This window comes from Rana temporaria, chromosome 7, assembly GCF_905171775.1.
Source record: "Rana temporaria chromosome 7, aRanTem1.1, whole genome shotgun sequence".
In the NCBI taxonomy this organism is placed as follows: Eukaryota; Metazoa; Chordata; class Amphibia; order Anura; family Ranidae; genus Rana; species Rana temporaria.
This window is the reverse complement of record NC_053495.1, coordinates 153,873,163-153,900,430: the sequence shown is the minus strand read 5'-3', so window position 1 is coordinate 153,900,430 and position 27,268 is coordinate 153,873,163. Positions and strand designations below refer to the sequence as shown.

Sequence of the window (27,268 nt, the reverse complement as noted above, 5' to 3'; positions counted from 1 at the left end):
TTAAAACAACAAGGGCAGAAGATTTAATAGATGGAAAGTTGAAACAATGACTGAAGGTCCACTTTAAGGAGCACTGCAATTAGGTAATACGTTTAGCTACACAAGTAAGCTATATAAACATTGTCATGGACTAAAATCAAAGCAATATCCAGTTAACTTCTGTTTTTCAGTCTTCACTTGAGAAGCAGCGCATATATTAGAGTGGAGCTGCAGACCAGAAGCTGGAACACTGTAGGAATCTAAAAGATAAAAGAACAAACAATAGTCATTTAGTATTTAAAGGAAATTAACACAAAGACAATTAAACTTTTTTTTCTAAAACTGCTAGTCACCTGGCTGTTATGCTGATCCAGGGGCTTCAAGACTTTTTGAGTCACAGACATAGAGGAGATATGAAGACAAGGAGCCCTGACTTTTCTCACCACATATTTGTAAAGAGTCTGTGATTCAATGATTCAGAGACTAGTAGGTAAACTACCCTTATACTGTACAGTGGCTTGGAAAAGTATTCATACCCCTTGAAATTTTTAACATTTTGTGATGTTACAACCAAAAACATAAATGTATTATTAATGGGATTTTATGTAATAGACCAACACAGAGTGGCACATAATTGAGAAGTGGAAGGAAAATGATAAATGGTTTTCCATTTTTTTTTACAAATAAATATCTGAAAAGTGTGGCATGCATTTGAATTTAGCCCCCTTTACTCTGATACCCCTTACGAAAATCTAGTGGAAACAATTGCCCTCATAAGTCACCTACAGTGCCTTGCGAAAGTATTCGGCCCCCTTGAACTTTGCGACCTTTTGCCACATTTCAGGCTTCAAACATAAAGATATAAAACTGTAATTTTTTTTGAAGAAACAACAAGTGGGACACAATCATGAAGTGGAACGAAATGTATTGGATATTTTAAACTTTTTTAACAAATAAAAAACTTTGAGGCGTGCAAAATTATTCAGCCCCCTTAAGTTAATACTTTGTAGCGCCACCTTTTGCTGTGATTACAGCTGTAAGTCGCTTGGGGTATGTCTCTATCAGTTTTGCACATCGAGAGACTGACATTTTTGCCCATTCCTCCTTGCAAAACCGCTCGAGCTCAGTGAGGTTGGATGGAGAGCGTTTGTGAACAGCAGTTTTCAGTTCTTTCCACAGATTCTCGATTGGATTCAGGTCTGGACTTTGACTTGGCCATTCTAACACCTGGATATGTTTATTTGTGAACCATTCCATTGTAGATTTTACTTTATGTTTTGGATCATTGTCTTGTTGGAAGACAAATCTCTGTCCCAGTCTCAGGTCTTTTGCAGACTCCATCAGGTTTTCTTCCAGAATGGTGCTGTATTTGGCTCCATCCATCTTCCCATCAATTTTAACCATCTTCCCTGTCCCTGCTGAAGAAAAGCAGGCCCAAACCATGATGCTGCCACCACCATGTTTCACAGTGGGGATGGTGTGTTCAGGGTGATGAGCTGTGTTGCTTTTACGCCAAACATAACGTTTTGCAATGTTGCCAAAAAGTTCGATTTTGGTTTCATCTGACCAGAGCACCTTCTTCCACATGTTTGGTGTGTCTCCCAGGTGGCTTGTGGCAAACTTTAAACAACACTTTTTATGGATATCTTTAAGAAATGGCTTTCTTCTTGCCACTCTTCCATAAAGGCCAGATTTGTGCAGTATATGACTGATTGTTGTCCTATGGACAGAGTCTCCCACCTCAGCTGTAGATCTCTGCAGGTCATCCAGAGTGATCATGGGCCTCTTGGCTGCATCTCTGATCAGTCTTCTCCTTGTATGAGCTGAAAGTTTAGAGGGACGGCCAGGTCTTCGTAGATTTGCAGTGGTCTGATACTCCTTCCATTTCAATATTATCGCTTGCACAGTGCTCCTTGGGATGTTTAAAGCTTGGGAAATCTTTTTGTATCCAAATCCGGCTTTAAACTTCTCCACAACAGTATCTCGGACCTGCCTAGTGTGTTCCTTGTTCTTCATGATGCTCTCTGTGCTTTAAACGGACCTCTGAGACTATCACAGTGCAGGTGCATTTATACGGAGACTTGATTACACACAGGTGGATTCTATTTATCATCATTAGTCATTTAGGTCAACATTGGATCATTCAGAGATCCTCATTGAACTTCTGAAGAGAGTTTGCTGCACTGAAAGTAAAGGGGCTGAATAATTTTGCACGCCCAATTTTTCACTTTTTTATTTGTTAAAAAAGTTTGAAATATCCAATAAATTTCATTCCACTTCATGATTGTGTCCCACTTGTTGTTGATTCTTCAAAAAAAATTACAGTTTTATATCTTTATGATTGAAGCCTGAAATGTGGCAAAAGGTCGCAAAGTTCAAGGGGGCCGAATACTCTCGCAAGGCACTGTATATACAGTATGTAAAATCACTACAACAAAGTACGTGTATAGATTTAAAGAGCAATTTCTCACACATTAATTTTACCAGATCTTTTATAAGATCTGGTAGCAGTATAATCTGTCGTTTTAATAGTTTGGTCTTGCACAGGAGGGCCAATGGGGCATGAGAGGCTCCCCTGCCTTAGCCTGTCCTGTATTCATCATTCAAATATACTGTGTTTGCTGGACCCTAATTAGTAGCATTAATAAAACATTTCAGACTAGTGAATGAAGCAGCAGGATATATGTGCATTGTTTTCTGCTTCTTTAATGCCGCGTACATACAACCGTTTTTCATGACGAGAAAATGACGATCATGTGTAGGCTCAAGAGCATTTTTCTCGACAAGAAAAATGACCATTAAAAATTTAGAACCTGCTCTATTTTTTCACGGCGTTGTTTTTCTCATCGTGAAAAACAATCGTGTGTAGGCTTTAACGACGAGGGAAAAAACGTGCATGCTCAGAAGCAAGTTATGAGAAGGAAAATTTGCATAATCAGCCCAAAGGGTGGCGCCATTCAAATGGAACTTTCCCTTTATAGAGCCGTCGTACGTGTTGTACGTCACTTCGCTTTGCTCAAGCATTTTTTATCACGATTGTGTGTATGCAAGGCAGGCTTGAGAGGAATCATGTCGAGAAAAACGTTGTTTTTTTTTCCATGACATGAAAAACGGTTGTGTGTACGTGGCATATCTCTTTACCTTTCCACCACAAAGCACTTTTGATTAAGCACTGTGGGCTGTAATAGGAAGGGTTGTTTAAAGCAATCACAAGACTCTTTACTGCTCAGTTAAAACACAAACACTCTCCCTTTTTGAAGACCCTTAGTAGATTGACTAATGCCGCATACAAACGTCAGACGGAATTTTTTCATCGGATATTCCGACCGTATGTATGCCCCATCTGACGTTTTCCTTCGGAAATTCCAATGGAGTTAGAAAAAAAACGTGTTCTCTTTTTTTCAGACAGAAATTCCGTTCGTCTGTATGGAATTCCGACTGAGAAAAAACATGCATGCTTGGAAACAATTTGACGCATGCTCAGAAGCATTGAACTTAATTTTTATAGGCTCGTCGTAGTGTTGTACTTCACCGCGATTTTGACGGTCGGAATTTGGTGTGTCCGTGTGTATGCAAGACAGCTTGAGCGGAATTCCGTCGGAAAAACCCGTCAGGCCCCGTACACACGACCGAGGAACTCGACGTGCCAAACACATCGAGTTCCTCGGCGAGTTCAGCGTGGAAGCCGCCGAGGAGCTCGGCGGGCCGACTTTCCTCATTGAACAACGAGGAAATAGAGAACATGTTCTCTTTTCGGCCCGACGAGTTCCTCAACGGGTTCCTCGCTGAAAAGTTTCTCGGCAGAATCCGAGTTTCTGGCTGAATTCTGCCGAGAAACTCGGTCGTGTGTACGGGGCCTCAGAGTTTATTCCCGACTGAAAAAACGATTGTGTGTACGAGGCATAAGAAAGAATTAGGTAAAACAAGTAGACTGGTGTCACTCTCCAGCAAAGGGTTCGGGTATGTTTGCAGGGATAATATAAAAAAAATGAACAAAGAAAAAAGGAGGAAAAACCTGTACAAGACACAACAGTCATCACTTGGCGGTCAACATGTAGTCTAACTGCAGTTCTAGGTTTTTAGCCGCATTTACACAGTTATGACAAAACACGTAACTGCTGGTTTATTACAGTTCACTTACCATAAGCTGGGAGCCTGCAGAATCCAGAGGTAAGATGTCACTAAGCACATTCGTCCAAAATGTGTCAAATGAAGTTACCACAGTGGCTCTAAAATATATAATTAATATTGTTTTATAAGATATCATTTATAAGGGCTAATTCACACTATGGGCATTGACTGGCATTTTACTGCACTGTCAAACACCAGTCACTGATAGGACACAGAAAATAATTGTTACAATTGTCACACTTCAAACGCCCAGAGCTGCGCTAAAATGCAGACATGCTGCATTTTATTGCAGAGCACCGTACAGGATTGCATGTCACTGTACAGTAGTGCAGCGCATTGAGCGGTTGTACAGCAACATGAATAAAGTGTCACTTTTTCGCACTTCAAATAAAGTTTCAACAAAAAAAATAAGCTATGTGATGCGCTGAATGATGCACCACACAGCCCCCTACCGCAGTCGGGACATACATATGCCCGAGGGTAAAACTCTGCAGGTTGCCTCTCTGGCAGATGTCTGTTCATTGTGAATTCACATTAATTCAAGATTAGAAAAATATGGTTCTAACTTTTATTAAAATATTTTATTTACTGTATATTTATTCTCCTGTAGCTATGTTTTTCTACTTTGTGGGCCATATGTGTTATCTAAATGGGATTTCCCACCATTTCAAAATGGCTTTTGGCTATAGTCACTACTGAATAGGAAAGAACTTACAACTGTAAGATCATAAGAAAATTAAGCAATGGGTTAAAGGGGTTGTAAAGGTTAGTTTTTTCATTTTCTAAATAGGTTTCTTTAAGCTAGTGCATTGTTGGTTCACTTACCCTTTTCCTTTGATTTCCCTTCTCAATGTTTTTTTTTTCTTTGTCTGAATTTCTCACTTCCTGTTCCTCCTCAGTAAGCTGTTCTGGCTGACTAACCCCCAGCCAGATGATGGGGGCAAGCTTACTGAGGAGAAACAGTAAGTGAGAAATTCAGACAAAGAAAACAAAGAAAAAAAAAAAACATTGAGAAGGGAAATCGAAGGAAAAGGTAAGTGAACCAACAATGCACTAGCTTAAAGGAACCTATTTAGAAAATAAAAAATGAACCTTTACAACACCTTTAAATTGTCCCTGGTACCTTACTTTTCTCTAAACTTTAACCTAACAAAGTGTTACTAAAGCACAACAGTAAAATCATGTATATGCAGTAAAACAAGCTTGTTATACTCACTGGAACGCTAAGGCCTCGTAGACATGACCGAGAATCTCGTCAGGAAAAAAACGTTGTTTTCCCTGATGAGATTCTTGGCAAGAAACTCTTGCCTCCCGAGTGTACAGACTCTCTTTTCAAAAGAACCGCAGTTCTCTTGAAAGAATATAACGCGGTAATGTCATCGCGTACGACAAGCATGCGCTCGTCACATTCGATGCCATTGCCGCCATCTTGCTTCACCCTACCTATGCCGTGGAAGCTACAGCGCATGCGTCAAAGTCATTTCGAGCATGCGCGGGTTTCCACGGCGACAGGTAAGTATACACACTCTCGGGTTTCTCATCGGGAAACAGGCCGACAGGAATCTTGACGAGAAAAAAGAGAGCAGGTTCTCTTTTTTTCTCGTTGAGATTCTGGCCAGCCTCGTACACACGAACGGTAATCTCAGCAAGAAGCAGTCTTCTTGCTGGTTTTTGCCGAGAAAACCGGTCGTGTGTGCGAGGCTTCATTCTCTGCATTGTGTAAAATGGCTGTTTAATTCTGTATTCTCTGATCCTCTCTCTTCTATTACTGTTATAATAATCCATCTCCTGATAGTAATTGTAATATAAATAAATAGCTACACACAAGGTAGAGCACACTCCATATATGATTAGTTTATTGGCATACATGTACACACATGATCATAGCTAAATACTGCAGTGCAGTTCCATATAGGAAACTTGCCAGTTATGAACCGCAACTATGCCAAATTGGAATTCACTAATGCTCACTTACTCACTTTTCCGTTTGCATGTTCATCTAGTTGAGGTCCTAAATTAAATTGGGAGTAACTAAATGTAAAGGGCCAGATTCACGTAGGTGAGCGGCGGCGTAACGTATCGTAGATACGTTACACCGCCGCAAGTTTTCATCGCAAGTGCCTGATTCACAGAGCACTTGCAATGAAAACCTACGCCGGCGGCCTCCGGCGCAAGGCGGGCCAATTCAAATGGGCATGTGCCATTTAAATTAGGCACGCTCCCGCGCCGGACCTACTGCGCATGCTCAGTTGCGCAATTCTCGTCGTGCTTTGCGCGCCGTGATGTCATTTTTTCGAACGGCGACGCGCGTAGCGTAATTCCGTATTCCCGGACGGCTTACGCAAACGACATTCATTTTTAAATTTCAACGCGGGAACGACGGCCATACTTTATACAGCAATACGATTGCTGTGTAAAGTTAAGGCAGGTCAAATAACGACTAACTTTGCGACGGGAAACTAGACTAGCGGCGACGTAGCGAACGCGAAAATCCGCCGTGAATCGCCGTAACTCCTAATTTGCATACCCGACTCGAACTCCCCCCAGCGGCGGCCGCGGTACTGCATCCTAAGATCCGACAGTGTAAAACAATTAAACCTGTCGGATCTTAGGGATATCTATGCATAACTGATGCTATGAATCATAGATACTCTGAGAGATACGATGGAGTATCTGAGATACTCCGTCGTATCTCAGCTGTGAATCTGGCCCCAAGTGACTACTTTTTCTCCTGATTCTTCGTGAATTAGGCCCCAAGAATGTCAACTTGGTCTCCAACTTCTAAAAAGTTTGGATTCCAGACTTTGTCATCAACGTGGTCACAAAAACCTTGAAAAAAACATTACAAAAATGGTCTCATGTTCCCCCCAACAGATTCTATCAAGCAACAAACATAGGAGCCAGAAGCTACAGTAACATTAGACCTAAGAATGAGCAAAGATTTCTATGATCTTTATGGCTGAAACAGGAAAGATCAAAAAAATGAGAGTAGAGCTATATCTATGGTTTATTGACCAAGAAGCCTAAGGTATTCAACCCTTCATTAACCAGTGACTACCATATTTTTACTGGGTGACCTGACCCTTTAGTCTAGGTTCATACCACCATGTTTTGTGTGGGTGTGGTTGCGCAGTCACAGCAACCCATTACCTTCAGAAAATGCATGGAAAAAGTCCCCAACCCTTTTCTCAAAACGCAACTGAAGGGCAGCTGCTCAGAGCCACATGGTGCAGGTGCCCGGGATGCTGAAACACATACAATTTATATGTGAACCGAGGCTTACTGAACAAAAACTTGCTAAACATCAGCTTTCGGGGAAGCTTTATTTATACTTCAAGTTAGTTTGGTAAACATGTGATCCTAAAACAGCCTGTTTCAACCAGGGAGTCCAGGCACCCTGGGGTGCCTTTAGGTTTCTTTAGGGGTGCCCTGGCAAAATGCCTACAAATTGATCAAAAATAGTATGCAAAACAGCAGGTGGATGAAAAAGCCACAGGTTTTAATTTTGCCCCATTACAACCCTCCAGCCTCCAGTGTTCTAACAACCAATGACATCATCTGTTGATAAGGAGCATCCCAGGCACCTGCATAGCCTCCTTATTTGCCTCTCCTTGTCAGCACTGGGGTCATTTTGGGTGAATGAGGGAGTAGAGAAACAATGGAATAGTAGTCAGTACCAGTGTGCAAAAGTATTTGCTTTTGAAGAATAAATCACCTCTAGCGTTGGGTGTGCTACACGGATGTTCCTGTGTTAATTAGTTTAGTTTTTTAAGTTTTTGAATGGGGTGCCTAAAGGTTGTGCATAATTTTAGAGGGCGCCTGAAAAAAGGTTGATAAACGTTGTCCTAAAGTTCCATTTGCTGGCTAGAAAATGTAACTATGAAATATTTATATGCAATATTTCCAAATCACCTGACCAAATAAAAAAGAAAGGGGGAAAAAATATATATATATTAACATAATTTTATTAATAAAATGTATATAAAACACCAGGTGAGAAAAATAAGGTATATTCATTAGAGCTGCACGATTCTGGGAAAAATGAGAATCACGATTCTTTTGCTTAAAATGAAGATCACGATTCTCAAAAAAAAAATATTTTAAGTTATTTTCAACACAAAACGGAGCTTATGTGCTTAAATACAGTATATGCAAATCTGACGGACTGTTTACATGTTAAATTTTTAAGGCCCCTTTCACATTGAGGTGTTTTTCACGTCACCGCAGCTCCACTGCCCAATGTGAAAGCAGCCTAAAGCAGCAGCAAACCTGCTGACCTTACATGCTTGCTAATGTGAAAGAACACCTCTGATTTTCACATTTAACTAAATATGAAAATCAGAGGTGTTCTGTCACATTAGTATGCATGTAAGGTTTGCTGCTGCTTTTAAAATTTAACATGTAAACAGTCTGTCAGATTTACATATACTGTATTTAAGCACATAAGCTCTGTTTTGTGTTGAAAATAACTGTGAAATTTAAAACTCTGTTGGTTGTAACAAGATGTCCGCTTGCCCCCTTCTCACATTACTGTGCAGGAGTGTGGGGTGGAGCAAGATGGTGGCGACAAAACGTCACTTCCTGACGAGACAGCCGCTGCCGGGTGTACCAAAATAGCCATCGCTCCGGAGCTAGGCGGAAGCCAGGGACTTTCCTATGGCCGCACCCAAAAATCGCGGATCATCCGGCCTTGAGATCGCGCGTGGGGGGTGAATCGAGATCGCAATCAATTCACGATTAATCGTGCAGCTCTAATATTCATTATCATGGCATAAGCTAATGCCCTGTTCACACAATCTGAATTTCTGATGGGGTAAAATCCAAATAAATTTTCCGTCGAAATTCCGTTCAAGCTGTCTTGCATACACACTGTCAGACCAAATTCTGACCGTCCAAAACGTGGTGACGTAAAACACTACGACAAGCCGAGAAAAATTAAGTTCAATACTTCCGAGCTTGATTCTGAGAATGCGTGTTTTTTTCTCCATCAGAGTTCCACACAGACGATCGGAATTTCCGATAGGATTTTTTTCCATTGGAAAAAAATAAAACATGTTCTATGTCTAAACTCAGATGGAAAACAAGTCAGATGGGGCCCACACACGGTCGGAATATCCGATAAAAAAATTCCGTCTGACTTTTTTCATCGGAAATTCCGATCGTAATGTAGCCCTGTTGTGATTTTCAGCCATTTAAGAGGATGTAGATATATATATATATATTGCAGCAGGTGGAGCCAGAGAGCACAGATTTGGAGACTGCAGTACAGAGCAGACATAGAGATACATTTCTACAGCAAGGGGCTGGAGAACTGCATTTCCCAGGAGGCTGGGAGACAGGAAGTTCTGGGAGAGAGGGGAGTCAGGAGGAAGTAGTGAGGAGAGGGAGTCTGGAACAGTGACCCAGGGAACACAGATCTGCATCACAGGGTGATTTAAGACGGCTTGTGTCAGAGCTGTGTGTTTGCCACTGAGACACAGGCTCTATGCAATAGTTCTTGGAGAGACTGATGTTCGTCTACTGAAACAGAGAGAGACTGTGTTTTGAGCGATCGAACTGAGGCCTAGTCGCAGGGCCGATCCAGCCACCGGAGTAATCCAGCCTGCCCAACTGAGTGAGTGGAGCTGACGGAGGTTATTGCCAGATTCCCCAGACGGCCCCTAGACGATCTGAGATGTCCTGCCGGAGGCTTTAAAAGACTGCATCCATTTCACAGACGTCGGTCTGAGGAGAGAGGGACATTCGCTTCCGCAGACAATCATCCTCCTTTCCCAAAGAGACACTGGAAGTGGTGAGCGGCCTTTGGCCATTGCAACAAGTGTACTTCCTTCACCAGGGCCCCAACGTTGGCTAGCCTAGGACAGTACTACTGGCCAGTAGTTTAGGGTGGGGTAGATACCGCTAAGTATATATATATTACTGTTCATTGCATTCAATCTAAACGTATTATCTCATCCTGTTATTAGTTGTATTATATTAGAGTGGGGAGACGTTAAGGGCTTTTGCTCTATCCCACAGTTATTAAATCTGTTATAAAGCTTCACAAGGTGTGCTGGTGTGCTGTGGATTCATTGTTTGTGGTGTGTCACAGTGGTGAGACAGAAGACCCGATAATTCAGCGGCTCCTTCGGGGGTGAGCGCTACAGTGTGTACAAGGCATAAGACTCTATTTGGTGCACATTACCTGCTAGCTACAAGTAGTAAATATGCAGCATTTAAAGTGTATGTAGAGCCAAAACTTCTTGGGTTTTGGAATTGGGAAGGATCAGAATACCTGTGAGGTTTTTACTGCTGCCGGGCACACTGACAATGAGATTCATCCCCTCTATTTGTCCTGCTGGTCATACAAAAAACAAAGTTTACAGGAAAACCCAAATTTTACACCTGTCACCTGAACAAGAGGTGTGGGTAAATCTTTCAACGGGAATACCTATTCTGGTAATAACTGTGTAAGATGGGAAATATCCTCACTTTCTGTTGCATTTCTGGGGCCAGAATTTAAATTAAAAAGTAAAATCTCCCCAATTGGACAAATATAGACTAAACCAAACTGACAAGAGTTTTAACACTTCCCTACTCTCTCCAAATCCGAAAGAAACGTTTTGGCTGTACTTACACAGTAATATTTACCTAATCTTTAGAAGAAAGGAGAATTTAGGGAAAAAAAAAAAGATTTTTAAAAAACTTAGGCTGCATTCACACTACAGCGTTTTGAATCGCGGGCAGATTTTTTGCCGCGGATCTGCCCGCGATTCGACAGCACCGAGGTGTGGATGATAAAAAGCAGGACTCGCATTCGTGATGCCATTCATTTGAATGAGACCTCAAATCTCGGTTTGGGTCTGCCAACTTTGTCACGCGATAAATCGTGCTGCAATCGCGGCAACCAGCATCGCGGGATGCACGTCGCCCAAAACTAGCTCCTGAACTATTTTTGGGCGACATGTGTCCCGCAATTCAAAACACTGTATAATACGCTAAATATAATACATTAAGAAAACATATGTATTTGTGAACCATTACCTGAACTGTATATCACTTTTTGCTTTTGGGGGTATCCAGATCGCCTGTACACTGGATTTTAAGTTTCTTGATGTGTGACTCACTGCACTCTGTAGAAACATCATATTTTATCAAAACATTCATTGGATAGGAAGCATAAAACAGGTAAAGCAAATGATTTTAAGTATTTATTCTCATCAAATATGAAGCTGAATCCCCTTTATAAGGCAACTTACGCTAGAAGAGGTGCACTTTGTACATTTGATAAAGTATGGAGAGGATATGTTGAATCTCCACACACTGTCTCTGATTGATTTCTCCTTTTTGGTGAAATTTCAGTTCTCTGTACTGAATTAAAAGAAATGCTTAATACATAATATCTCTCTGCATTGAAGATAAGTGTCAGGGATCTGATGCAGCAGGTGCTCGTTCCTATTTAGCAGCTGCTTATTCCCGTTCAGCAAGTGCTAATTCTAATGCGCATGTGCAGTCACAGTCATAGAATCCATATGTGAGAGCCCATGCGCGTGCGCATGCATCTAAAGATACTGGCGCCCAGCAGCCTATCTAAACTGAGAGTCTGCCTGCCTTCAGTGCTGGATTGTCTTCAGCTTTGGTTCCTGTGTCCCTGATTCTATTCTATGTCTGCTAACCTTGGGCCATATTCTGAGTAAATATCCGCCTGCTTCGCTTAGGGCACTTACACTCCGCTGTCCCAACTTACTGGAGCAGGTGTTGTATTCCCCAACCACTTGCTCCATAAGTTGGGACAGCGGAGTGTAAGTGTCCCGGCGTAGCCTGGCGGATCTCCAAGGGGGCGGCTTCTATTCAAATGAAGCGCGCCCCCGATACAAAAGAACTGGGCATGCGCCGGGCTGCAAAAAGCCCAGTGCGCATGCTCCAGTTCTCGGCGGAAAACGTCAATGACGCCGACGTGTGCGTCATTGACGTAAAGTCGTATTCAAGAACGACTTACGTAAACGACGTATCCGACGAAAAAACATGACGGGGACCCGACGCCATCCGTAACATGGCCTACGCGAGACTTGCGGAAACTTACCCCTCATATAGCAGGGGTAAGTTTCGGCTTACGCAAACGACGTTAGCGACGGTTACGCGACGCAAACTCGTTCGTGAATCGGCGTAGAAGGATCATTTGCATACGCAAATGACTCCTTCACTTAAATGCCATCTAGCGGCGGCCGGCGTCATTGCATTTAAGATCCGCCAGTGTAAGTGACTTACAGATGGCAGATCTTAAGTGTATCTATGCAAAAATGATTCTGAGAATCAGGAGCATAGATACACGGGTCAAAAAAGGGAGTTACGATGGAGTATCCTGAGTTACTCCATCGTAACTTTACTCAGAATATGACCCCTTGTTCCTGACCCGGCTACATCTGACACCTCTTTCGGATCACCCCTGCCTGCTTTTTCTGTGCTTGAGCGTTTATTTATTCCAATGGCCATAATAAAAAAAAAAATTCTGGCTAATGGATTCAACTTCAAAACTACTCAGGAGAGGAAAGCATTTGTCCTAAGAATGATAATTCTTTCTGTCACAGACGATAATGGACTAAATGTGGACCTTAGTTTTCAAAAATCACTATCCAATAATTTTACGACCCCTCTTACCTCTGTGACTCTTCCCCATCCCATTCCATAGCTCTCTCTTTCATTTATGCGACTTCAAAGTTGCGTGATTTTGCCGCGCTTTCATGGAATGCCTGTGTAACTCGCATCAAAGTTGGACCAAAGTAGTGGCAGAGATCTCCTCTACATCTCGGTGCCCAAGAAGACCCAGCGTGGTGGTCGGGCCTTCTCCCACCAGGGTGCCTCCCTGTCGAGCTCCAGGAGACCCCTACGATTCCGGTCTTCTGCGGGCTACTGAAGACTTGGCTTTTCACGCAAGCCTTTCACGCGTAGCGTGGCCTCTCTCTTCCACTCTTTCTGCTGCTCTGTGCTGCTTCTGGCTCCTGGTTTCTCTTACTCCCTTCGGGGTAAGACTGCGCTATATTAAGATACCTCTGAACTCAAGTCAGCACGACTTTAAGTCGTACTAACATGAATAGTAGTCATTGGAAATCATGGGGAACAACTTGTCATATGACTTTGCAGTCCCAAGTCAAAGGACAAGTCATACAAAAGGGGCCTTAACCACTAGCCGACCGCGCACCGCCGTTCTACGTCGGCAGGTCGGCTCAGCTGGGCGAGAGCACGTAGTATAACGTCCTCTCTCTCAGCCGCCACGCCCCCGATTGGCCCCCCGCTCGCCCCCGACTCCCGTGCGTGTGCCCGGCGGGCTGGATCGCCGCTGGGCACATGCGATCGCTCGGTACAGAGCGGGGACCGGGAGCTGTGTGTGTAAACACACAGCTCCCGGTCCTGTCAGCGGGGGTCCTGTCAGCGGGGGAAATGCTGATCTTCTGTTCATACAATGTATGAACAGAGAATCAGTGTTTCCCCTAGTGAGGCCACCCCCCCCCCCACAGTAAGAACACACAAGGGGCATACTTAACCCCTTCCCCGCCCCCTAGTGTTAACCCCTTCACTGCCAGTGGCATTTTTATAGTAATCCAATGCATTTTTATACCACTGATCGCTATAAAAATGACAATGGTCCCAAAAATGTGTCAAAAGTGTCCGAAGTGTCCGCCATAATGTCGCAATACCGAAAAAAAATCGCTGATCGCCGCCATTACTAGTAAAAAAAATATATTAATAAAAATGACATAAAAATACCCACTATTTTGTAAACGCTATAACTTTTGCGCAAACCAATCAATAAACGCTTATTGCGATTTTTTTTACGAAAAATATGTAGAAGAATACGTATCGGCCTAAACTGAGGAAAAAAAATGTTTTTTTAGATATTTTTGGGGGATATTTATTACAGCAAAAAGTAAAAAATATTCACTTTTTTCAAAATTGTCGCTCTATTTTTGTTTATAGCGCAAAAAATAAAAAACGCAGAGGTGATCAAATACCACCAAAAGAAAGCTCTATTTGTGGGAAAAAAAGGACGCCAATTTTGTTTGGGAGCCACGTCGCACGACCGCGCAATTGTCTGTTAAAGCGACGCAGTCCCGAATCGCAAAAAGTACTCTGGTCTTTGGGCAGCAATATGGTCCGGGGGTTAAGTGGTTAAACTGGGTGCACACTGCAGATCTTTCTTCATTCAACCCAGCGAGTTAAACAAAAAAAAAAACTGACAGATCACCGTACCAACACAAATGATGTGTATATATGATATATATAATAACATATGATAGGAGATGTATAGGAGAAGTTATATTAGACTTACTTGAGAGGAGGTGCATGTAAGGGTTTGTATATCCGAGCTATTAACCACAAACGTGCCTAGGCTGGTGTCACCCCTAGGAGCACGGGCCTGAATCATGAAACCTTTGAAGTCCGACCCAGTTTGTTCTTTGCTGAGAGTAACTGCAAGATAAAATAAAGAGTGTGACTTAACATGGGTGTGAGATTAAGTAGCAAAACAAAACTTTTACCCACTTACTGGTTTGTTGGGCACATTATGTCATGTTGATTTTAACGGCACAAATGTATTTGAAAATGTAGGCGGCTTTTTTGTCCCCTTTAGCCCACCTCAGCCTAAGGTGTATAGTTGTTCCATTTTAAAATGTACCTCAATCCATAAAGAAAAATGTAATATATTGCTGCTTACGAGTCCTTGTATATTATGATTGTATCAAGCTTTTTTTGTATCTATAGAGGGAGCCAGGGGTGGACTGACCATTGAGTCACGCGGGCACTGCCCGAGGGCCCCATGCCACTAGGGGGCCCCATCAGGGTTGCCAGGCTCAGTAAAACCAGGGACAGTATGTAAAAATCTGTGTTTTTTTTAGATCTGTCCCTGATATGTCCGAAACTGACATGCTTTTAATGTGAATATCCCAAGATTTTAGCTGCCCTGCCTCTGCACTGCCTCCTGGCGTGGTGGCCATCTGTAAGCCAGAGGGGCCCCATAATCTTCTATTGCCCGGGGGCCCCATGAGTTGTCAGTCCGCCCCTGGAGGGAGCCATTGTTGTCACACAGGCTGGACTTCAAAACGTGTTCATTTCCATTACATGGTGGACTGATGGGATGATTCATTTACAGAATAACAAAATGTAAGAAGTGACAAGGACAATGCCTTTCTGGCAAGAACAACAGATATTTTATTTATCTGCTGCAGATGTTCTAAACCTGAAAACAAATGAAGGCAGCCTCCTCATCTACCCACTTCAATACAGGGCACTTTCACCTCCTTCCTGCCCAGGCCAATTTTCAGCTTTCAGTGCTGTCACACTTTGAATAGGGGCCGCCTAGGGGGAGAGGAGGAGCCACCTAGGCGGTTAGAAATTAGAAGGAGGAAGTGGGACAGGAAGTTCCACTCCAAACCAGGTACCCAGCCCCCCCCCCCCCCCCAAAAAAAATGACATGCTAATTGTGGCATGTCAGGGGGCAAGGAGTACTTAAAGCGGAAGTTTTACTTTTAGGTGGAACTCCACTTTAATCACCACTGTGTTTTTTATTGTTTCAAAATAAACAAAAAAAAAGACTGACATTTTTAAAAATAAAACATGTTTTTTTTTTTGGTTTCTGTTATAAAATTTTGCAAATAAAAAACCTTTCTTTGTGAATTTAGGTCAAAATGTATTTGGCTACATTTCTTTGGTAAAAAAATAACTGAAATCAGCATTTAATATTTAGTCTGTAGGAAAGTTATAGAGTTCAAACACTATGGTATATACCAGGGGTGTCCAACATGTGGCCCGCGGCGCTCTCTGATGTGGCCTGCCATGTCTTGCTCTGAGATGCCAGGTCGGCAAGCCCAGATTGCGGGTTCCCGACCCGCCATCTCCAAGCATTAGCGCAAAGAACGAAGCTGCCGCTAAAGAAAGCAGAGCCGATGCTTCCTGTATAGCGCCGACTTCTTTACAGGTGGAGTGATACAAAATGTATGCTTCTGTCACAATTATGCTCGGTGATGGCAGGTCGGGACACGGGAACCCGCGATCTGGGACAGCAGCCATCAGTACCAGCCACCAGTACCAAACATCAGTACCAGTTCCAACCAACAGTACCAGTACCAACCAACAGTACCAACCATCAGTACCATTACCAACCATCAGTACCAGCCAGTAGTACCAGTACCGGCCAAAAGTACCAGTCATCAGTACCAGCCAGCAGTATAAACCAGCAGTACCAGCCAGCAGTGCCAGTACCAGCCACCAGTATCAATACCAGCCAGAAGTACCAGTACCAGCCATTAGTACCAGTACCAACCAGCAGTACCAGTACCAACCAGCAGTACCAGTCAGCAGTGCCAGTACCAACCAACAGTACCAGTACCAACCATCAGTACCAGTACCAGCCAGTAGTACCAGTACCGGCCAGGAGTACCCGCCATCAGTACCAGTCATCAGTACCAGCCAGCAGTATAAACCAGCAGTACCAGTACCAGCCAGCAGTGCCAGTACCAGCCACCAGTATCAATACCAGCCAGAAGTACCAGTATCAGTACCTGCCAGCAGTACCAGCCATCAGTACCAGTACCAACCAGCAGTACCAGTACCAACCAACAGTACCAGTCATCAGTACCAGCCAGCAGTATAAACCAGCAGTACCAGTACCAGTCAGCAGTTTAAACCAGCCGTACCAGCAAGCAGTACCCACCAGCAGTACCAGTACCAGTACCCACCAGTGCCCGCCAGCAGTAATAGCCAGCAGTACCAGTCATCAGTACCCACCAGCAGTACCAGTACCCGCCAGTAGTACCAGTACCTGCCAGCAGCACCAGTCAGCAGTACCCACCAGCAGTACCAGTACCAGCCAGTAGTACAAGTACCTTCCAGCAGCACCAGTCAGCAGTACCAGTACCAGCCAGAAGTACCAGTACCCGCCAGCAGTACTAGCCAGCAGTACCAGTACCAGCCAGCAGTACCCACCAGCAGTACTAGTACCAGCCACAGTACCCGCCAGCAGTACCCAACAGCAGTACCAGCACCTGTCAGCAGTACCCACCGGCAGTACCAGCCAGCTGCAAGAATCCTGAGGAAGAAGTGAAGATTGAGGTCAGTTGAGGTGCAGTTAAACCGCCGTACATCAGTGTGAAAGCAGCCTTAGGCCTTTTTCACACGATCGGTCCGATCAGGTCTGCCTGTCTGTTTTTCAGGTGGACTCAAACGAACTCTCCATTCACCTCTATAGAGCGGCAGATATAAACGGACTTGTGTCCGTTTACACCCGCCTATCTGCAATTCGATCTACTTAAAAAAAAACAGAAGGGGATCTGTCCCCTTCTGTCTGGGTGGATCCGAGAGCCCTTAGGGTAGACGGGTTGCGTCTGTGTCTGCTCTACATATGCAGAGTGGACACAGACCTGCCATCCCCCCTTTATGCTCATTGTGGCCCGCGACCGGTTACCAAGTCGCTAAAGTGGCCCTCGCTCCTCGTAAAGGTTGGGTACCCCTGGTATATACTGTATATCTGAAAATCAATCAATTCTGATGTACCGACAACCTGTCTCATTTCTTAAGGCCCAAAAATGCCAGATCAGTACAAATATCCCCCAAATTTTCCATTTTGGAAAGTAGACAGTCCAAGGTATTTAGTAAGCAGTATGGCAAGTTTTTTGAAGTTGCAATTTTTGTCACAATATTTTGAAAAATAAAGAAATAATAAATAAAAAGTTGTCATTTTTTTTTCTACATACTGTCACCAGTGCAGTACAGCGCTATCATATAATTGGTGTGGCCAAGATCAGGGACACTGAAGACAGTGGGCCGGATTCAGATACAATGGCGTATCTGTCCGGCCCGCGTAACGTATATCTGATACATTACGCCACTCTAACTTTGGGCGCAAGTTCATTATTTCGAAAGAACTTGCGCCCTTAGTTACGGCGGGGTAACGTATGTGTTGCGGCGTAAGGCCGCGTAATTCAAATGTGAAGGGGGGGGGCGTGTTTTATGTTAATGTGTGATGACCTGACGTGATTGACGTTTTTTACGAACGGCGCATGCGCCGTCCGTGTACATATCCCAGTGTGCATTGCTCTAAATGACGTCGCAAGGACGTCATTGGTTTCGACGTGAACGTAAATTACGTCCAGCCGTATTCGCGAACGACTTACGCAAACAACGTAAAATTTCAAAACTCGGCGCGGGAACGACGACCATACTTAACATTAGCTACCCCTCATATAGCAGGGGTAACTATACGCCGGAAAAAGCCGAACGCAAACGACGTAAAAAAAAAACGCTGGGCGGTCGCTCGTTTCTGAATCGGCGTAACTCCTCATTTGCATATTCCTCGCGTAAAAATACGGAAGCGCCATCTAGCGGCCAGCCTGGAATTGCAGCCTAAGATCTGACGGTGTAAAACACTTAGGCCTTGTACATACGACCGAACATGTCCGCTGAAACTGGTCCGTCGGACCAGTTTCCGCGGACATGTCCGACCGTGTGTAGGGCCTACCGGACAGTTTTCCGGCCTAGCGGACAGGTTTCAAGAGAACAAAAGTTTCTTAGCATGCTAAGAAACTTGTCCGCTGGAAGCCTGTTCGTCGGACATGTCCGATGGTTAGTACGACACATTGGACATGTCCGCTGGCCCGAAATCCCACGCATGCGTCCAAGTGATTCGACGCATGCGTGGAAGAATTGAACTTTCTGGTTCGCGCACGTCGCCGCATCATCGTCGCCGCCACGTCGCCGCCACATCACCGCTTATTCTGTCCGTGGGGAATTTGGTCTGATGGTGTGTACACACATCAGACCAAAAGATCCCAGCAGACATGTCTGATGAAAACGGTCCGCGGACCGTTTTCATCGGACATGTCTGGTCGTGTGTACGAGGCCTTACACCTGGCAGATCTTAGGGATATCTATGCGTAACTGATTCTCTGATACGACCGTCGGAACTCAGAGATATGACGGCGTATCAGGAGATACGCCGTCGTATCTCTTTCTGAATCCGGCCCAGTATGTATAGACAAAAAAGCAAAAAAACATTTGTTATCATTTTTTTTTATTTATTTTTTTTACACATTATGATCGCTTATACCAATGCATTTCATTGGTATAAGCAACCATTTTTATTGAATAGAACTTATTAATTCTGAGACTTTTGTTGTGATTAGCTGTGATTTGCCATGGCACAAATGGGCTGTGATTGGCCATCTCTATACTATGTGATCACTGTGACCAATCATAACTAGCAACACAATTGTATACAATGGATGGCATGAAAGGAAGCCATTCATTGTTTACCACTGTCATGTGATCTGCTGTGATTGGTCACGTATTTTATTTTTGTATATAGCGCTAAAAATAAAGACCACAGATGTTATCAATTACCACCAAAAGAAAGCTCTATTTGGGGGACAAAAATAACATACTTTTTTTTGGGTACAGCATCTCACGACCACGCACTTATAGCAAAAAAAAGGCCTGGTCTTGAAGGGGGCTGAGGGGGGCTTCCGGAGCTGAGGTGGTTAAATAGTTTTCACTTTTACCAGGCTTTATTTTTTACCATACTCTGATGTCTCCTGGCAGGTCACATGACATGCTAGGCCCTCTTCCAGTCTTTCCAAACACAAGAGGTCCTCAGACATGACAATGTCAGTGGCACTCTCTGCTAGGGTTGCCACCTGTCCGGCATTTACCCATAAAGTTCAGGTTTGAAATCATGTGTCCAGGTTTCAAACTGCCTGAAACCCGGACACATAATTCAGACTGGAAAATGGCTTCCCAGCAGGGTTGCTGGCTTCAGTTGTCTAAGCCGAGGGTGTCTGTACACTCTCTTTCACACTGCCCAAAGCCAGCACTAACAATTTGATGTTCAGCAGCCTCAGATACATCTGGATGAGAGGTGCTAAATGCCAAGGGGTAAGTGAGCTCACCATCCTTCTCCATCCTGCCTCTGAGTGAGTACACTAAGGTAAATCAGGATTCTCAGAGCACCCCTTACATCAGAGTTCCTCTTTACACCAGAAGCCACAGTGTTCCCCCTTACATCAGAGTTCCCTCTTAAATCAGGGTTCCCAGAGCATCCCTTATGTTACAGTCCCCAGAGTTCTCCCTTACATCATAGTCTGTGGATTCAGATGTAAAAGGGCAACTCTGTGGACTGTGACGTAAATGGGGGACTCTTGTGATTAACTTCATATGATTAGAAATGTTATATAATTGCAAAATATATGTATAGTTTATACGTTTATACTATAAAAAAAAGAAAAATTTATGTGCACCACTAAAGTGTTTGGGTTTGATTCGAAGAAAAGGTGGCAACCCTACTCTCTGCATCAATGTAGGCAAACGACACACAAGAACAGCGCTCTCAACAAAGGAGACTCCCAACAAATCTGAAGTGGAGTCTTTCCACTGGGTACACAGGCATAAAGGATCTCCATCCATTGTAACAAGTATTTAGAAAAAAAGGTAGCCGGCAACTCCAGAATCCAGTAAATTGAAGAATCTTTATTGCTATATATAGGTGGATAAAAACAGCTTACGCGTTTCGGCACAAAGCCTTGATCACATTCACTCTCTGCAGAAATATATGAATCAAGGGTGCTGTGCTAATGCCTGTTATTTGGGGAATGGGGGGGGGGGGGGCACATTGATGCTCTGCAATCATAGAATTAATTGCTCACTGATATCTTATGGAGAGAAAAGTACAAGGAGGGACAGCTCCAAACTCAGAGTGAGTATTGCGGTGTGAGCTTTTTTTTTTTTTTTTTCATTGCCTGTGGGCTGTTTAACCACTTAGTAACCGCCCTATAGCCGAATTACGGCTACAAGGCTGTTCCCTAACTCACACCCGCGCGCCCGAGCGGTTGTGCACACGGGATCACCGGCGCTCGCCGGGTCCACGGGACCCGCAGCAACAAGGATCGCGGTAAGGAGCCAATGGAAGCGGCTCTTTACCACGTGATCGCGCCGTCCAATGACGGCGCGATCACAAATGTAAACAAACACGGGCGGATGGGTCACCTGCAGGTCATCTCTCTCCTCTCCTTACACCATTGCAGTGTGAGAGAAGAGGAGAGAGATTAGTGACAAAACGTAAGTGCCCAGCAGTGCCCCATCTGTTCCCCATCTGTGCCATCTGTGCCCCACCAGCGCCATCTGTGCCCCACCAGCGCCATCTGTGCCCTACCAGCGCCATCTGTGCCCTACCAGCGCCATCTGTGCCCCACCAGTGCCATCTGTGCCCCACCTGTGCTACACCAGTGCCATCTGTGCTACACCAGTGCACACCAGTGCCACAACACTGCCACATCAGTGCCACCTGTGCCCATCAGTGCCACCTGTGCCAATCAGTGCCACCTGTGCCCATCAGTGCCGTCTGTGCCCACGAGTACCGCCTGTGCCCACGAGTGCCGCCTGTGCCCACGAGTGCCGCCTGTGCCACACCAGTGCCACCTGTGCCACACCAGTGCCGCCTGTACCACACCAGTGCCGCACCAGTGTCATCTGAGCCACACCAGTGCCACACCAGTGCCGCACCAGTGTCATCTGAGCCACACCAGTGCCGCCTGTACCCATCAGTGCCACCTTTGCCAATCAGTGCCACCTGTGCCCATCTGTGCAAGAAAAAATCATTTTTTTACACAATTTTCATTATTTTTTCATTAATAGCGAAAAAAATTAAAACCGCAGAGGTGATCAAATACCACCAAAAGAAAGCTCTATTTGTGGGAAAAAAAGGACAACAATTTAATTTGGCTACAGTGTTGTATGACCGAGTTATTGTCATTCAAAATGTGAGAGCACCGAAAGCTGAAAATTGGTCTGGTTATTAAGGGGGTTTAAGTGCCCAGTGGTCAAGTGGTTAATGTTTTGACCCATGACACTGGTATCACAGACCGTAATAAATATTATAGTAGGTAGGCAGTTGGGGTAATTTATTCAGCCCCTCTGCTAGGATTACATGATGTATATATTATATGCCATTTTCTAAAATTCTTCTTATAAATACAGTTTTTCTTATCCCCAATCAGCAGTCATGTGACCACCCGGTGCGGTCTTCCTCCGCTGTATGTATTACACAGGGAGGGGCTACGCTCTCCCCCTGACGTCTGCCGGGTGGTCATGTGACCTTCCTCTGTAATACAAACATCAGAGGAAGACAGCGCCGGGCGGTCACATGACCGCTGATCAGGGATAAGAAAATCTGTATTTATAAGAAGAATTTTAGAAAATTGCATTAGTATATACATCATGTAATCCTAGCTAAGGGGCTGGCAGTGATTGGCAGCAGTAATGTGTGAGCTGCTCAGAACGGTGATAGAGGGGGAGGGGCTCACACACAGAGCTGAAAGGCAGAGGTGTTACGAGGAGGGGGGGGGGGGGGGCAAATCACAACAAGTTCTATGCTGTTTAACATGCCTTAAAGGAGTTGTAAAGGATAAAAATGTTTCCCTAAATAGCTTCCTTTACCTTAGTGCAGTCCTCCTTCACTTACCTCATCCTTCCATTTTGCTTTCAAATGTCCTTATTTCTTCTGAAGCCCTGTACACACGATCGGTCCATCCAATGAAAATGGTCTGATGGACCGTTTTCATCAGTTAACCGATGAAGCTGACTGATGGTCAGTCGCGCCTACACACTATCGGCTAAAAAAACGATCATGTCAGAACGCGGTGACATAAAACACAATGACGTGCTGAAAAAAACAAAGTTCAATGCTTCCAAGTATGCGTCGACTTGATTCTGAGCATGCGTGGATTATTAACCGATGGACGTGCCTACAAACGATCGTTTTTTTTCTATCGGTTAGGTATCCGTTGGTTAAATTTAAAACAAGATTGCTTTTTTTTAACCTATGCATAATTAACCGATGGGGCCCACACATGATCGGTTTGGTCCGATGAAAACGGACCGTTCTCATCAGTTTGACCGATCGTGTGTACGCATGAGAAATGCTCACTTCCTGTTCTTCTGTCTGTAACTACACACCGTAATGCAAGGCTTTCTCCCTGGTGTGGAGAAAGCCTCTTGAGAGGGGAGGGGGCAAGCAGGCAAGTCAGGACACTCTCTACTTTGCAGATAGATAAAGGAGCTGTGTGTTAGTGGGCATCCTGACACTCTTCTTGCCCCTCCCCCCTCAAGAGGCTTTCTCCACACCAGGGAGAAAGCCTCGCATTACGGTGTGTAGTTATAGACAGAAGAACAGGAAGTGAGCATTTCTCAGAAGAAATAAGGACATTTAAAAGCAAAATGGAAGGATGAGGTAAGTGAAGGAGGACTGCACTAAGGTAAAGGAAGCTATTTAGGGGAAAAAAAAAAAATTCTTTGCAACCCCTTTAACGAAACAGGATCAATATATATATATATTTTTTCTTTGGGTTAACCAACGCTTTAAGGATTTCTTATCTAACCATCTAAGAATAGTCAAGTAAACATGTGAAAAATTATCTAGAGTTCCACCTACTGGATGAATTTGTAAATGTTGTATATAATTAATTATAATAAATATATTTTTTTAGTTTTGAACATAATAATAAAAAAAGCATATACAAAAACAATACATTCCTTTTAATATTAGAATATAATATTTTTTTTGATGGGCAGATTTATGTTATCTAATAGTTAAATTTTAATTTTAAGCTTGTGCACTTACCTAAGAATACTAGCATTCCAGTATAGTTGGTACTTGTTAAGGTCAGGCTATATGGAGCAAAACTGGTTTGAGCTGAGTGAGGGTGACCAGGAATCATTGTTGAGCAGGCGGCTTCCACTTTTCCATTAGGATAGGCATAAATAAGCGTTGGAAAGATGGTAACCAACAGGAAGATGTTCTTTAATGATAGCTCCATATCTGCTGTGCCTCTGATACAGACAAATATACATAATAAAGAAACACATTTGCTGTATACAGTACAGTAAATGCAACACATTTTTGAGACATGTTGGTTGCATTTAATATCAGTTGTATGCTAAAGGGTTAATTTTTTTTTTTTTAAGTAACAAACTGAGAAGCAAACGAGTGCGTCTTCTCATAGCAATTAGTCAGATTTTCTCTGCCGAGACAAGAATTCAATATACTAGATGCTTGTATCTCAGTACCTATTCACAAATCATCTTAATAACTACTCCTGAACTACTTAAAGAGTATGAAAAGACAAAACTTTATTTCAGTTTTGGATGAAATAGTGAAGGATTACGTCCTCTACCTCAGCGGTCCCCAAACTTTTTGGCACCAGTTTCCCGGCAGTCATTTTTCCCAGGGACCAGGAGGGTGGGTTGGGGAGGGGCTAATTACACAGAGTCTGTCTACCCCTGTACCCCGCCCACAGCCCACCCCTATACCCCTCTCCAAAGCTCACCACTGTACCCTGCCCGCAGTTTACCCCCTGTACCCAGCCCGCAGCTCTCCCCTGTACCCTGCCCCCGCAGCCCAGCCCTGTACCCCTATCCAAAGCTCACCTCTGTCCTGCCCACAGTTCACCCATGTACCCCTCTCCAAAGCTAACCTCTGTACCCTGCCCAGTAGGAACAAAAATTTTCTCTGGACAGCCGCACCTTACTTTGCTGTGACTTGTAGTGCTGTCCTTCTTTTAATAAAGGCTACAATTTGTTCAGTGTGCGGCTGTCCAGAGACAATCTTTGTTCTTGCTTTGCTAAGTGCATTGCCTGCACCTGAGTTGTCTGCAGCCCACCCCTGTACACCTCTTCAAAGCTCCCCTCTGTACCCTGCCCGCAGTTTCCCCTTGTACTCCGCCTGCAGCTCACCCCTGTACCCTTCCCTCATAGCCCACCCCTGTTTCCTGCCCCTGCAGCCCACCCCTGTACCCCTCTCCAAAACTCACCTCTGTACCCTGCTCACAGCCCACCCTTGTACCCCTCTCCAAAGCTTACCTCTGTACCCTGCCTGCAGCCCACCCATGTACCCAGTAGACAGTGGTGATGGGCTGTAAAAAAAGCCCTGCACTTCCCAATTCTAATGTCTGCCTCCCCTGCAGTGCACAGGACTCATACCTATGCAGGACGAAGGCAGTAATCAGTCTGTGTGTCCTCTCCTGGCTCCCCCGCCCACCCGACGATGTCATCATCTGAGCAGGACAGGGGCAGGAGGAGCTCTCTATTCCAATCTGCCATTGTGGAAATTTCCCTTCACTTCCTGTTTGGCTATGGGACAGGAAGTGAAGGGAAATTTCCACAGAGGAAATCCCTGCAAATTAGAGGAATTCCTTGGGGATCCCGAGGTCACCAGAACTAGTGTCCCATTGGAATATCCCCCCCCCCCCCCCTATTACTTTTCTGGGGAAAACCCAAAATGTGTGATTTTCTGGTATGGTAAACAGGACAAATAGAGAGGGTGAATCTCATTAATGGTAGGACAGACAGCAATAACAACTGATGGGTGTTCTTGCTTTTAGTTATACTTTAAAGTGATACTAAATTGCTATGGGGACACCTGAGTGGAGCTGCAGCTCTGTGTGTCCATTCAGACACAGAGTCGCAGGTCGGCCCCACCTCCCCTCCCTCCTCATTGGCTAATTGACAGCAGTGGGAGCCAATGAGGAGGGAAGTCCGGGATGGCCAAGGCACTCGTGCACATCGCTGGATCAGGATAGGCTCAGGAAAGTATTAGGGGGGGGGGGCTGAGGGGAGCTGCTGAAGGTTTTTTCACCTTTTATCCAAAACAAAAATAAAATTGGCTATTGATACAGTTAAAGGCTGTAACCACTACTACTTTATCTATATTTTGTAATAACATAATGATGATGGTAGATAAAGATTACCGTGGCCAATAAGAGTATTCACCTTCATTGGAAACCTAGCTCCAAGAAGATATAAAAAAAATTGTATTAAAATCCCAGTAAGGCCATTAGACCTAGACCTAGAAAAAGTGCCTGAATGTGTTTTCACATCAGCCTCCTGTAATATCTTACACAGCATTATTTAGACTGGAAGAGGGAAAGTCATTACCAGTGGGAAATCCTCTATGTATGTAATGTGTGCAGGTTACACGGGCCCCAGGGGGATGGGGCCCACTGTCAACTGACTCACTTGGATGCCATCCTGACTCCTCAGCTGCTCTATTTCATACATGCTTACAGTAAGGGAGAGTATAGGGATCTATTGCTTTACAGCAGTGCAGTGTTTATGGAGGTCCATTATCGCTAGACTCTTCCAACACAATTTCTGTACATTCAGCAACTTGAGCAGATTTGTTACAAAATTATAACTCAAGTGTATTGGCTTGGCAATTCCTTGTAGTGAATGTGTCTTGACAAATATGTACAATCAGAAAACAGATCCAAATGTTGGTAATTCATTTGTATAGTAATTAAAATGATAACTTAGGCACATTGTTCACATGATTATCACATGTTTCTCATCCATAACAATATACAGTATAGTAAACAATTACAAAGGGTTATAGAATAGATTGATTAAATTGCATATGCTACTATAGTATGGGGTAAAATGTCTTATGCCGCGTACACACGATAATTTTTCGGGTTGTAAAAAATGAAGTTTTTCAGGCTCTAGAAAAAACGATGTTTTTTTCAACTTGATCATTAAAACGGCCTTGCCTACACACGATCGTGAAAAAAAAATGCTCTAGCAAAGCGCGGTAACGTACAATGCGTACGATGGCACTATAAAGGTGAAGTTTCATTCGGATAGCGCCACCCTTTGGGCTGCTTTAGCTGATTTCGTGTTAGTAAAAGACGATTGGCACTTTTCTGTCTGTTACAGCGTGATGAATGTGCTTACTCCATTATGAACGGTAGTTTTACCAGAACGAGCGCTCCCGTCTCATAACTTGCTTCTGAGCGTGCGCAGATTTTTCACGTCGTTAAAGCCCACACACAACCATTTTTTACACCCCGAAAAACGACAACGTTAAAAAATAGAGCATGTTCGAAAAAAAATTTGCCCATTTTTTAGAACCCGAAAAATGCTCTGAAGCCCACACACGATCGTTTTTAATGACATAAAAAAACGTCATTTTTTAGAACCCGAAAAATGATCGTGTTTACGCGGCATTACACTAAATATAAATTATGTACTCTATTGTTACAGTTTACGATATGGCAATACTGAATCATAACTAATTCATCCATAAATAAGATTATAGTATACTAACCTTGCCGAGCTTGATCGGAGTGTGAACGCTCTTACTTAG

General features: G+C 43.9%; 1 protein-coding gene across 1 annotated transcript; it reads right to left on the bottom strand.

Moving 5' to 3' along the window:
* LOC120945781 (putative ferric-chelate reductase 1) lies at positions 1-27,268 on the bottom strand. Its single transcript, XM_040360182.1, has 7 exons — positions 27,230-27,268; positions 25,875-25,909; positions 23,750-23,958; positions 14,417-14,556; positions 11,134-11,222; positions 4,121-4,208; positions 1-239 (listed from the first exon to the last, which is right to left on the bottom strand). Exons 3-7 carry the CDS (start codon positions 23,943-23,945, stop codon positions 174-176), a joined length of 579 nt encoding a protein of 192 aa, XP_040216116.1. The 5' UTR covers positions 23,946-23,958; positions 25,875-25,909; positions 27,230-27,268; the 3' UTR covers positions 1-173.

Coding starts and splice junctions, on each gene's coding strand:
- LOC120945781 (XM_040360182.1), bottom strand. CDS start 23,945: ATGGAGCTATCATTAAAGAACATCTTCCTGTTGGTTACCATCTTTCCA. Junction 14,557..23,749: donor TGGAATGCTAGTATTCTTAG/GTAAGTGCACAA, acceptor TTTATCTTGCAG/TTACTCTCAGCAAAGAACAA. Junction 4,209..11,133: donor AAAAGTGATATACAGTTCAG/GTAATGGTTCAC, acceptor TATATATTTTAG/AGCCACTGTGGTAACTTCAT.